The following is a 14,390-nucleotide window of genomic DNA, read 5'->3' as shown; positions in this document are numbered from 1 at the left end:
TTAAAATAAATGATTTTTCGCTTTCGCTGGAATGATTTGAAAATTGATCAGTGCCACTGGAAAATTTCTCCTGCTCAGCTTTGTAATAGTTTTTTTCCCTAAAGCAGTTACCTTCTGTCGCACACTGAAAAGCCCAGAACGGAGGGTAGATTCAGCACTTTTGTTTTTAAAATTTGCCAGTGTGAAAGAAAGTGAGACCGACTGCTGTTATTTACACTAGGACATAGTCTAGGTATTAGGTTGTAAACTCCCTCTCCCTCTCTCTCTTTTGCTCTCTCTCTTCCTTTCTCTCTGTCTCTCCCCTCTGTCTTTCCCCCTCAGTCTCTCTCTGCCTCTCTCCCTCTGTCTCTTTCTCTCCCTCTTTCCCTCTCCCTCTGTCTCTCTCCCTTTCTCTCCCCCTCTCTCTTTCTCTCTCCCTCTGTCTCTCTCTTCCTTTCTCTCTGTCTCCCCCCTCTGTCTCTCTCCCTCTGTCTCTCTCTTCCTTTCTCTCTGTCTCTCCCTCTCTCTCCCTCTGTCTCTTTCTCTCCCTCTGTCTCTCTCCCTTTCTCTCCCCCTCTCTCTTTCTCTCTCCCTACGTCTCTCTCTTCCTTTCTCTCTGTCTCTCCCCCCTCTGTCTCTCCCCTCTCCGTCTCTCCCTCTCTCTGTCCCCCCTCTCTCTCCTCCCTCTGCCTCTTTCTCTCCCTCTCTCTCTCTCTTTCCCTCTCCCTCTGTCAGTCTCCCTTTCTCTCCCCCTCTGTCTCTCTCTCACTTTCTCTCTGTCTCTCCCCCTCTCCCTTTCTCCCCCCTCTCCCTCTCTCTCTGTCTCTTTCCCTCTGTCTCTCTCTCCCTTTCTCTCTGTCTCTCCCACTCTCTGTGTGTGTTTTCCATATGTGTGTGTGAGAGTGTGTGTTTTCCATTTGTGTGTGAGTGAGTGAGAGAGAGAGAGAGAGAGAGAGAGAGAGAGAGAGAGAGAGAGAGAGAGAGGGGGGAAAACTCGGTTCTCGGTATCACACTCGACAGAGCCAGGTTACTGTTTATCCTGCTGCACCTGAGGACTCTTTATTTCATCACAGAAATGCAGGTACGCGACTTCTTATTTCCTATTATTTTGTTGTGAGAATCAAATTCAGTAAAATGACAACATTTCAACTCGGGATCTAATCTTTTATTACCCAGTTGTATCGATCCTAATAACCATCAGTCCCTGGTTACTGGAGACTTGTCGCTAAGTGACGTCCTTAACCGAGACTCTCTCTGAGGTAAAGTGGCTCGCGCACGATTTTTAACGGTCGCGTTCAAATATTATTATTTTTAAAAACAAACAAACAAACAAACAAACAAACAAACAAACAAACAAACAAAGCCTCGCGCGAGGATTATAAAGGACCGCGCGCGCGCGAGCCGCATCCTTGTCCCAATCCTGACAGGATTTCTGACAGGAATTTATTCGTCCTTTGGTCACTTTAGAAACAAATAGCTGCTAGTTAATACAGGCTAGAAAGGTACATGATTGATAAAGTAATGCAGTTAAAAGAGTTTACAGAAATATTTCACTCAGTGTTGAGTAGATTATTAAAAAAAAAAAAAAAAACATGTTCTATTAAATTACACTAGTAAATGTGAGGTAAATATGAACTTTTAAATCAATAAAAACACATCCTGATTCATTTTCAACAACAGTATTGTGGTAAAAAAAAAAAAATCCAGATCTTTAACAATCAAGTCATATATCAAATATATATTATTAGAAAAAAAAAAAAACATGTGCTATACAGTCATACAATGCAGTGGACCTGCTGGTACTGTAGGTTCCATGCTTCGTTTCAGGCTTTAGTAGATGTACACAAAAGGGTTCTACAAGGAATCCTCAAGAGTTTCCGGGATAATTATTGGGTTCTTAACAGTAAAGTGCTCTGATATTTCACATACATTAGAACCTGAGCTCCCATGGAAAGACGAGCAAAGATACTTCTTCTAATCTTGTTCCATGAATTGCACTACATTTGACTTTTACATTTAACTAAAGTAAAATTGAGTCCTTGAAAAGTGAGCGAAGACATGCTGAGTGTTCTGTCCGGCTATGGAAGAGACTGGGAAGTTCTGTCTGGATTCTGGAAGAGACTGGGAAGTTCAGTTCGGCTCTGGAAGAGATTCTGAAGTTCTTTCTAGCTCTGAAAGAGACTTGGAAGTTCTGTCCAGCTATGGAAGAGACTGGGAAGTTCTATCCGGCTCTGGAAGAGACTGGGAAGTTCTGTCCGGCTCTGGAAGAGACTGGGAAGTTCTGTCCGGCTCTGGAAGAGACTGGGAAGTTCTATTCGGCTCTGAAAGAGACTTGGAAGTTCTGTCCGGCTCTGGAAGAGATGGAAGTTCTGTCCGGATCCGGAAGAGACTGGGAAGTTTGTGGATTCTACCAAGAACTAAGGGGTGTGGCCACTGAAAATTCACTGTATTTATACCAACTATGCCGATTTTGGAAAAGGACTTTTTTTTGGACTTAAATGTAACTGTATTTGGATAAAAAAAAGTACATTGCATTTTTCATATATAAAAATAACATCTTTAATAAAAAATGGTAGCAGCGTGTACAGCAGCGTGTAGAAATTTTGAAGCTCCTGAGTTTCACCGTCACTCGCCGCTTGTGTTCAAACGTTCGCATCCAAATATATTCAGAGCCATTACTCTGTCTCTCTCTCCGTGTGTGTGTGCGTGTGTGTGTGTGTGTGTGTGTGTGTGTGTGTGTGTGTGTGTGTGTGTGTGTGTGTGTGTGTGTTGATTTTTGCTTCAATCAGCTGATGCACTTTGAATTTAATGCGAATAGCAAGAGAACGGTGTAGATATTTGATCTATGCTGCAGATCAGTTTCCTAGATTAAAACCAGTCTTTGTTTTTTTAAGAACAGTGTGCTCTTTCACTGTACTTTTATACGCTGAATGAATATGAATATTTGATGTGCTGTTTCCATAAGTAAGCTTTGCTCGGTCCAATAGAAAAAAAACGTTTGTCCTTTGTGGTCATTGGACATATTATGTGGAGGGTGTTGTGGCTTAGTGGTAAGCATGCTTGCCTTATGCCTGTATGGCCGGGGGTTTGATTCGCATCTCCGCCCTGTGTTTGTGGACTTTGCATGTTCTCCCAATGCTTCAGGGGTTTCCACTGGATAATTCGGTTTCCTCCCAAAGTCCAATGGCATGCTTTGTAAGCTGATTGGCATGTCTAAATTGTCTGGTGTGTTCGATTGTTGTGTGTGTGACGTGTTCTCACCCCATCCAGGGTGTCCTCTGTCTTGTGCCTCAAGTCCTTACAATATACTCCATGTTCCCCTTGACCTTTTGTAGGATGAGCGCTACATTAAATCGAATGGAAATCTTTATCAGTGTGGGATTCAAAACCCAGGATTCAAATCCAACCAATAGGAAAACAACATAGGATTACGCAAATCTCCCGGAGCAGCTACGTATATGCTAGCGGTGATCGTGAACCATAAATGTACGTATGCTAATGGACGCAATATCGTGTTTATGTGAGCCCATATTCCACATGAGCTGATTTTCAGGTAACGCTGTTTGATTAACTGACTGATAAATTAAGTTCATATTTACACACACACACATAAACAGGGCCATCTGGATGGCAATGAGACTTCGGAACGGATGTGATGAATAATTTGGGGTTAATGTAACCTACACTATTGATAAGGAAAAGATGGGGGAGAGAGAGAATGGATGAAACCCTGGACGAACATTAATTATGAATAACTGACAAACCTATCATTAATTCTTGCTTTACATGCACCAGTGTCACAGTGACTTTTTTTTTTTTTGGTGTACCCAAATTAATTTTAGAAAGTTGCTGCTGTAATGAAGATTCATTAAACCCCACAGCACTGCTGAATTATCCATTCTGATTGGTCATAAGCTGTAATTTTGAAAACCACAGGATTATATTAATGCATGCTTTATAATGCATTATATCTATAGTATATAATAATTACTGATTTTGGTAAGTATGGTGAAGTTTTCCACATGAAGACTTTTATTTAGTATTTTATCAAAGGAGTCTTTGGTTTCAGTCTTTTGTAACTTTTTTCGGTAATGTGACGATATAAAAGTGTTTCTCAACGGAGAGGCTGGTGAGGTAATGACAGTTTACAAATGAGACATTAACAATAAATTGATAAAAAGTACAAGTTTTAGCAGGTATAATGTCGTTTAATAACAGCACATAGTCAGAAAGCACGAATCAGATATTCATCCTATAGATACACGTTGTGTAACGTGTAACGACGTCGAACGTTTTGACGTATTGAACATCTCCAAACATCTCCATCTCGCTCCATCAGATTTTCATTCCACCTGAGCCACACCTGATAACATTTGCTTAATCAAATGAATCTTGTTCTTCAAACAAATATTTGGTGCGAGTGCCATCTGTATGGAACCAGAACCCAAAGCCATGCCTGAATCTTTGTGGGATTGAAGAACATACAGTACAAAGTACAAAAACAGCAGCGTTCCTCCACACACACACACACACACACACACACACACACACACACACACACACACACACACATACACACACACACACACACACACACACACCAGGATTCTCCATGTTTGTAGAAATAAATGCAAAATCAGGCAAATTACAGCATCATTCTGAGGAGCCTCTGTGGATCACGAGTTCAGCTCATAGAAAGTCATTGCACGTGTCTTCACTGGTAGAAGAATCCCGTGCTTGAGATTTCACCACTCTGAGTAGTTTTCACACATTTTGCTGCATCGATCTACATCATATGTTTCACCGACATCTGTTGTGTGTCTGTGGTGTTTTGTGATGTTTCGTCGTGCTGATTTATTGTCGGCGCTGACGAGTCTTTATCTCCCAAAGACGATGCCGAGGTGTGTAAAGACCTTGATGATAACTGTGCAAGAATTGCAGTGTGAGAGAGAGAACGTGCGTACGATTCTGTATCGGTGGACGCCGTTAGCGCTTTTATCGTCCTGCGCTGAGTGTGTTGAGTGTGCTGATCTGTCGGCTGAAGAGAGACTGAAGACTGTCTTTTCTTGGCCCTAAGCTGTCTCTGTGGACCCATTAGAGGAACGTGTGTCCAGGCTGAGAGGAGAGCGAGGAGCGGCACTCAGCACACACACACACACACACACACACACACACACACACACATACATACTCTTTCTGTGTCTCGTCACGCTTCATAAAATATCGCAGGCGTGTGGACACGTGCTCTGTCTCAGACACACAACCACGGATATAGACTTGAGAATAAAATGTTACTCCAGGGTTTTTTTGGTAATACACTATAAAGTCACATACTGTAGCACCTGTGTATATGCACACACATGTACAGAGATATGAGAAATAACCGATATAAGAACACCAGTGCGACTATGTCGTGCAAACACACACTCACACACACCTAAGCCATATTCGGACGGGACTAGTTTTACGTGGGGACGTGGAATAATGCAATTTTACCTCAGGACGTCTGTAATATTAATTGGCCAATTCGCACGGGACAATACATCTCAGTAAAACTAGCAGAAGTGGGAGGGGTAACTCGCTTTACGCACCACAGTAACCTCCTTGTCATCATGTGTGTATGACGTTGCTTCCTGTTATCACGTGCGCAAACAGACAACATGGCGCCTCCATGCTTGAAAAAACTACTTTTAAACAGGAAATGACGGAATTTTACCGTACATATTTACAGCGGGTCTATTCGGACGGGATCAGTATTACCTGAGGTCATTTTTCCGGACCTTTTTACAGAAGGTAAAAGTCGCCGTAATCTTTACCGACGTTGTCCGTAATGATTACAGAGATGGCGCATTCGGACGGGACTAAAATCACAGAGAAGCTCTGGTAATAATTACTTTACCCCCCACGTCCCCACGTAAAACTAATCCCGTCCGAATAGGGCTCTAGTTTGACAATAATGAACAGATGCTCTCTCTGAGCAGACCTGCCACTCGTGCCCACGGAGCTGACATCCACCCACTTACAGATGCACTGCCAAATGTAGACAGCAGACCCGAATAGCAAAACACACACACACACACACACACACACACACACACACACACACACACACACACACACACACACACACTCTACTACAACTACTGCTGCAACTACACTAATCCACACATTGCTACCAGATTTGTTCGGCCGAAACCAAGCTTTTTTTTCACAGTTGTTTTGTTTGCTTTATTTCCCAGAATTAAGCTGTGTGTTGTCTCGTAGAAGAACTTGTGACCCAACACTGCGGGTGAAGTCGGTGATTTTCACCCAGGACGTTACAGGATTGTAGATGGTGTCAGTATTCTTGGATACATTGCGCTAGCCAGATCTTTGCCGGAAGCCGTAACACAGAGGTCTGGGACCCAGATACAGGAATCTGCTTCCTCCTGTGTACACGTGTCTGCAGAATCACAAGCCCCACACCTGCTTCTGGAAGTAGAGCTGTTCGTGTGTGACGGCTCGTGCTGATACCCGCTGGAGGGATGCGAATGATTAACAGCATCTTTATATCAGAGAGAGAGAGAGAGAGGGAGAGATAAAGGAAGGACAGGTTGGCAGAGCAGAAGGATGGGTAATTTAAGAGCAGAAAAGAAGGAGGGGATATGAAATATCATATACGAGGGCAGGAACTGACAGATGGACACAGGTAGCTGGAGGGATGGGGGAGGGAGAACGGACATATAGTGGAGAACGGATGGAGTGAGGTTAAGTCATGTGTGAAGGAGAAAGGAAAATGTGTGTGTATGTATCTCTGTTTCTCTGACTGACAGTAACTCTCTCTCTCTCTCTCTCTCTCTCTCTCTCTCTCTATTTTTGTCTCTGTCTGTCTCTCATCTGTGTATCTATCTATTTATTTATCTGCCGTTCATTTATCTCCATCTCTTTCTGTTTGTCTGTCTAGCTCTCTTTTTCACTTCTTTCTCTCTGTCTCTATTTCTGTATCCCTAGCCCTATGCCCTAGCTCTCTCTCTTTCTCTCTCTCTCTCTCTCTCTCTCTCTCTCTCTCTCTCTCTCTCTCTCTCTCTCTCTCTCTCTCTCTCTCTCTCTCTCCGTCAGTCTCCCTTTGTTGCTCACTTGGATTTTTACACTAGTAGAAATGAGAGGAATACAGGTTGGAAGCAGAAGCAGCAGGTGTTTGATCTGATTGAGGAATCTCTTGGTCTCTCACCAACCACGGTGATCTGAGCTAAAAATAGCTACTGTCAATGTCTCAGCGTCTGTGTGTGTGTGTGTGTGTGTGTGTGTGTGTGTGTGTGTGTGTGTGTGTGTGTGTGTGTGTGTGTGTGTGTCAGTGAGATTGCCTCGGGAACGCCAGGAGGCTTCGTTGGAGCTGCTCCCAATCAGCACAGGACTTATTAACCAACCTACGCTCCGCTCTTCCATCTCTCTCTCTCTCTCTCTCTCTCTCTCTCTCTCTCTCTCTCTCTCTCTCTCTCTCTCTCTCTCTCTCTCTCTCTCTCTCTCTCTCTCTCTATCTATCTATCTATCTATCTATCTATCTATCTCACTCAGCTTTATTCTCTGAGCTCCCTGCTGCTCCCCACATCATCCGTACGAGGAAGGATGGTTACACACAATGCCGCTGATGGGGAAGGTGACGGTTCGATTGCAGCCTGTCTCCCTGCGTGTGTGTGCTGCATGTGTGTGAACAGATCATAGTGTGTTATGATGAGCGTGTGACTCTGATTATCTCATGCGTGATCTAAACACTGGCAAGACTTCAAGTTTTTTTTTTTAATAGAAACACAGTAAAATGTCAAAAGTTTGTGGACATGTGACTAGCACACAACAAGGACACACACACACACACATTTCTTTTCTGGGACGTTAAAGGTGGGGTCTCCGATGTTTGAAAGCCAATGTTGACATTTGAAATCACCAAAACAAACGCACCCCTAACCCAAACATTCAGAGTCAGGGCTCTGTGTAGGACACTTGAGTTCTTTTACTCCAACCTTTACCTCCATGAGGACATCATGTCTTAATGGAGCTTTCAGAGATGAAAATCTAACATGACGTTCAGAAAGGTCACGCCCACGTTATTTATATCATATAATATCAATATCGTATCATATTGTATTGAAGTGTTTCATATCGTACTGTATCATATTATATCGTTTCGTATTGTATTATAGTGTATTATATCATATCGTATTGCACGGTATTGTATCGTATCACGTTGCATCGTATTGTATTATATTAAATCGGATTGAATTGTATCGCATCAAAAGCTACTGTATTGTATTGTATCGTATTGTGTCGTAGCAGATTCAATGGTACACGTCGAATACCTGTACACTGAGGTCTGAGGTTTACGCGCGTATAAAAACAATAGTATGAACATTGTGCTAGTCAGCACGACAACATACATACGTTTTATTCCACTGTAGAACAGCCATGCACTAAGATAACATTAAACCCATATATAGATATATACAGACACGTCATTGCAGCGGTCTATACTTTGTATGCTAATCAGGGATAAATGGAAAAAGACATAACGACGCAAAACTGGCAAAGAGCAGGACTTGTATTCCTCTCTCTGGTCTTTTGGCCGTGCCGTGTTTACTAAGAGCAGAGTGATGGCGCACAGCACAGCGTGCGTTTGATGGTGTTTTAATGGAACAAACCCACTCTAATCTAGTGTACGGATCTCCAGCTGTTTCCACGCACACACACGACATGCTGCTGCTACACACGTCTCATTTATTATTCAGCGTCTTCTCACATTCACTCTCTTAATGGTTCATAGACAAATCCCGTGTGCCGGTGTACAGAAGGAACGAATCCCAACCAACACTGTTTAAGCATTTACAAACTGAACTGTAAACTATAAACTCCGACCAGAAATCCCGCGATCCAAAAGACGGATCAAGCGACCGGCATCATCAAGGATATTAGCTAAACGTTTTTCAGGTTTTTTTCATCCTTTACTCTGTTGCTTTGATCAATAGCATCTGTAAGTATTAAGCAAGGTACAAAACGCTGTTACATACCGTGTACATACACTATGTGTGCTAAGGAGAAGCAATCACGGTGTATGGATGATTGGATGAAAGTGATATTTAGTGATGACTCACGGATCTGCATTGGCCAAGGAGATGATGCTGAGATGATGAGATGAGATAGGCACAGGCTCCCCGTGACCGAGAAGTTCGGATAAGCGGTAGAAAATGAATGAATGAAATGAATAATATTCATCTTGAATTTTTGTATTATATTAATGTTTATATTAACCTTTTGTTTTATTTTCATGTTCTGTAAAGCTGCTTTGAGACGACGTCTGTCCTTAAAAGCGCTATATACAAAATAAACTCGAATAAGGCTCCGTCCTGCAAAGCCGATCTGTCGACTGCTATTCGTGAAACTTGGAACCAGATCGATGGGGATTATTGCTTTTCATTAGTGAAGTCAGTCTATGCCTCAAAGAAATCAGGCGGTTATAAAAGCCAGAGTAGGAGCAACAAATACTAATTGTACTTTTTTATTTCTGATGCATCCATCATTTTTTCCTCTATTTGATTTGCAAAAAAAAGACATTCCATTAATAAAAAAAAAATTAAGTGATTTTGTGAAGGCGTTTCATGAAGCCATAATGTTAAAGGTGGGGTCTCTGTTGTTTGGAAGCCAATGTTGACATTTGAAATCACCAAAACAAACACGCCCATAACCCAAATGGGTCCCACCCCTGTTTTGATAGCTCCGCCCACACAAACACCAAACAAGTATAACCCAAGTATAACCCAGACAACTATTATTGCGGAACCTGTTGGGGCAGCTGACCGAGGGTATATTTTTATCAATAAATGAACTCAATGAGTAATACTATGGTAATACAGATGTGTAGTGTGTTGTACTGTGAAAGGTTTATCTCCGTTTCACACGGAAGACGTTCAGTTCTCTCCAGCGCTGGAAAGCTGATCCTATATTAACACGTCCTGCTTCTTGCCTTATCGTAAGTCTTTCTTCGCTTTCTTTCTTTGTTTTTATCCTCCATGTCAATGTTAAAACTAATGCTAATGCTAATGTCACACATGCTCACTGAACACTCTCTCCGCTCATATTGACAAGACACGCCCCTTTCTGCTCATTGGCTACACGTTAGTTTTGTTTTTGTTTTGTTTGGGGGCCCAACACAGTTTACTGTAGCATTTCTTAAACGACAGAGACCTCACCTTTAAGCTATTGAACAACACAATTTTTTTGTGAAATTTCAGTGATTTGTGTTTGTTATAAAGTAAAAAATCTGAGTGAATTTCTTCCAAGTATGACGATTCCATATTTTTTGCCAGGGGTTGTACTAGTAAGCTAAAACTAAAGAAGCAAGGATTTAATAATTTCATAATACCTTTCTTCCTTTTCCATTTTTTTTACTGTTATACCTTGTAATAGTATCTACAGAAGTGGGAGTAAGTCACACATGTGCAAGTCACAAGTAAGTCTCAAGTCATGAATGTCAAGTCAAAGTCAAGTCGAGTCTTTTTTTAATATTTGTCAAGCAAGTCTCAAGTCTCAAATTTGTGACTTAAGTCTGACTCGAGTCAAGTCCCCCATCTCTGAGTCATTTAACTCAAGTCCGAGTCAAGTCTCAAGTCATGAATGTCAAGTCAAAGTCAAGGCGAGTCTTTTTTCAATATTTGTCAAGCAAGTCTCAAGTCTCAAATTTGTGACTTAAGTCTGACTTGAGTCAAGTCGAGTCCCCCATCTCTGAGTCATTTAACTCAAGTCCGAGTCAAGTCTTAAGTCATGAATGTCAAGTCAAAGTCAAGTTGAGTCTTTTTTCAATATATGTCAAGCAAGTCTCAAGTCTCAAATTTGTGACTTAACTCTAACTCGAGTCAAGTCAAGTCCCACATCTCTGAGTCATTTAACTCAAGTCCGAGTCAAGTCTCAAGTCATGAATGTCAAGTCAAAGTCGAGTCGAGTCTTTTTTCAATATTTGTCAAGCAAGTCTCAAGTCTCAAATTTGTGACTTAAGTCTGACTTGAGTCAAGTCAAGTCCCCCATCTCTGAGTCATTTAACTCAAGTCCAAGTCAAGTCTCAAGTCATGAATGTCAAGTCAAAGTCAAGTTGAGTCTTTTTTCAATATATGTCAAGCAAGTCTCAAGTCTCAAATTTGTGACTTAACTCTAACTCGAGTCAAGTCAAGTCCCACATCTCTGAGTCATTTAACTCAAGTCCGAGTCAAGTCTCAAGTCATGAATGTCAAGTCAAAGTCGAGTCGAGTCTTTTTTCAATATTTGTCAAGCAAGTCTCAAGTCTCAAATTTGTGACTTAAGTCTGACTCGAGTCAAGTCATATGACTCGAGTCCCCCATCTCTGGTATCTACATCTGAGCAAAGTTAACGTCATCATTTTTAGCGTACATTCTCAACCCATTAACCCTAGCTGAGAGTAGAGGAACAACATGTTACATTTGCACAGTAAAAAGAGCAGAATGTGAGATACAGAGCTTTGAGCTCGTCTGCATATTCACACCATGTCGAGGTTTATGGCCTTTCTCTAAAAAAGCTTTGGAGTTTGCAGATATTTATATCTTCTACATGGAGTCATTATATAATCCTCTCTCTCTACTATATATATTATATATATATATATCTATATATCTCTATCTATTACAAAATATATAATATCAAACATATATATATATCTATATTATAAAAAATATATTTATATATATATAATATATATTATATATTATCTATCTCTATATATATATATCTATCAAAAACTCTCTATATAAAAAAAAAATTGTATATCTATTCTAAAACACATCTATATATAAAATCTATACACGATAGTATATATCAAAAATATCTAGTATATATATATTCTATCAAAATATATATATATATATCTCTTCATATATCTTCAAAAAATCTATAAAAAATATATCTTAGTATAGATTATATCCACCAGATATATATCTAATCTATATTCTATTATCTCTATCTTTCCAAATACTGCTCTATCTCCCCCCCCTCTCTCTCTCTACCCCCCCCTCTCGCTCTCTTTCTCTCTCTGTCTCTCTCTCTCTCTCCCTCTCTCTCTCTATCCCCCCCCCTCGCTCTCTTTCTCTCTCTGTCTCTCTCTATTCCCCCCTCTCTCTTTTCTCTTCACCCTGTGGAATGCACAGAAATAGTTATGCAAATTTTTTTCCCCTTGCCAAGTCACTTTACATGATCGTCTCCCAAACTTCTCGCTACAGCCGTCATTTCCCCGTCACCCTTTTTTTTTATCCGTGTGTCCACCACTCCTTTCTCTCTCTTTCCACATATCATTATTTTTATCTCTCATACCAGTTTCTCTTTTTCTCTATTTCACTCTGCATTCTATATTTTTATCTCTCACACTGTTCTCTCTTTCTTGCACCTTCTTATTCTCTCTGCTCTCTCTCTCTCTATATATATTGTAATACTGGCAGATTTTGAATACTGCATGTAAGCCAAAAAATATTTTATAGAACAAACGCTACTCGCTATGATCTTATGAGTTTGCGTTTTGTTCACAATTATACGACCTACGCCAACAGAATTAGCAACAAATCGAACATTTTCTTTATTGCTTTCAATTTCTTTCACTCTCTTTTTCATTCTTCTTAATTGTGACATTAATTGAGCTTAATATAAGTAATTTATTCATAGATATATTTTGAACATTTATTTTAATCTTCTCTCTCTCTCTCTCTCTCTCTCTCTCTCTCTCTCTCTCTCTCTCTCTCTCTCTCTGTCACACCTTCACTCACTTTCTATTTATACCCCCCGACAGTGTGAGCACGTATTCGGGACGGAGCATTTACACTTCTCCACTTCTCTCTTCCCATCCCTCGCTCCAGTTGTCTCCTCATGGTACTGAGCTTTGTCTCTCTTTCATCTCATCCCTCGCTTCCACAGAGGTGTCTCAGCCTGAGCCTTGATCCATCTCAGGGGTCTCACATGCCTGCTGGGGACTTTGGGTTCTCTTTAATCACTGAGCAGTGGAGAATTAAAGTGTCTGTGCGTGCGTGTGTGTGTGTGTGTGTGTGTTTGTGTGTGTGTGTGTGTGTGTGTGTGTGTGTGTGTGTGTGTGTGTGTGTGTGTGTGTGTGTGTGTGTGTTTGACTCGATGATACCATTCCTCATGTCTTACAGCTCAGCTTGACTGTGTCAGGTCAACAGGTAGGACACTTAAGGATTAGAGATGTTTTGTTACCGCTAGACTTTACCCTAACTTTTCTGCAGCATGTGAGAAAGGATAAACAGACAGAACCCGATGAAACCTTTGATAAACTTTAATGGACACACCTTCATGTCGTGGAGAAGTAGCAGGAGGACGCGTTGTGTGACATCATCACAACACGTGTTCAGTTAAACCCTTTTCCATCCATGTGTGTGGAATACGAGTAAAGCTCTCATTACATATGTGTCTCACTGCCAGGAGTTTAAAAGAAGAATTCTGTGCTATTGAATTCTGTGCACAGTGGCTTAGTGGTTAGCACGTTCGCCTCACACCTCCAGGGTTGGGGGTTCGATTCCCACCTCCGCCTTGTGTGTGTGGAGTTTGCATGTTCTCCCCGTTTCCTCCGGGTACTCCGGTTTCCTCCCCCGGTCCAAAGACATGCATGGTAGGTTGATTGGCATCTCTGGAAAATTGTCCGTAGTGTGTGAGTGTGTGAGTGAAAGAGTGTGTGTGTGCCCTGTGATGGGTTGGCACTCCGTCCAGGGTGTATCCTGCCTCGATGCCCGATGACACCTGAGATAGGCACAGGCTCCCCGTGACCCGAGAAGTTCCGATAAGCGGTAGAAAAATGAATGAATGATTGAATGTTATAAACAGTACACTGGAATTTGTGTTGACACAAAACTACACCAAATATACCAACGTTCCAGGAATTACAAGAATTTCAGAAAATGCCATCATCTGTCACAATGGCAGCCTGAAGTTGAAGCCCAAAATCCAAGCTTCCATCTTGTGGGTATCCTTCACTTGTTATTTTTTCCTCTTCACATTCTCATCTGTCCTGCCATTCAAGCCCAACTCTCTCTGGTTAGCATTTCCAGCTCAGTTTGCTCCGCTCTTCCACCGTGTGCCGAATCGATGTCTGTCTTTATCTCCACGAGGCTCCTCTCAGGCTGCTGCTGAGATCTTTTGTGAGACTTCCTTCATGCCTTTGTGTGCCGTATAAAAAGCCTCCTTTGTCAAAGTGTTTGCCGCTCCCTCACGTATTGATGTGTTTTATGGAGTGACTCTGAATAATTGAGAGCTCGTCTGAGAGATCTGTGGGTTGCGGCTTTCCGAGGAGGAAGGAGGTGATGGGAGGATTCCTCCAGTAAATACACCATCGACTGGGTTTTTACAGGAGCTGCCATTTTGATTGATATGTTTAATGA

General features: G+C 41.5%; 1 protein-coding gene across 3 annotated transcripts in view; it reads left to right on the top strand.

Annotated features, from left to right (window-relative positions):
* The first annotated feature begins 905 nt into the window (after positions 1-905).
* The window catches only part of kcnip3a (Kv channel interacting protein 3a, calsenilin), a 63,158-nt gene continuing 49,673 nt past the window's right edge, over positions 906-14,390 (top strand). For all 3 annotated transcript variants that reach the window (XM_027135922.2, XM_027134342.2, XM_047800091.1), the window contains exon 1: positions 906-1,060. In XM_027135922.2, the coding sequence (XP_026991723.1) occupies positions 1,055-1,060 (6 nt within the window). In that variant the 5' untranslated portion in view covers positions 906-1,054. The remainder of the gene's footprint in view (positions 1,061-14,390) is intronic.

The sequence above is a fragment of the Tachysurus fulvidraco genome, chromosome 14 (assembly GCF_022655615.1).
Source record: "Tachysurus fulvidraco isolate hzauxx_2018 chromosome 14, HZAU_PFXX_2.0, whole genome shotgun sequence".
NCBI classification, from domain to species: Eukaryota; Metazoa; Chordata; class Actinopteri; order Siluriformes; family Bagridae; genus Tachysurus; species Tachysurus fulvidraco.
Note: the sequence above shows the minus strand (reverse complement) of the source record. Positions and strands in the feature narration are given on the sequence as shown.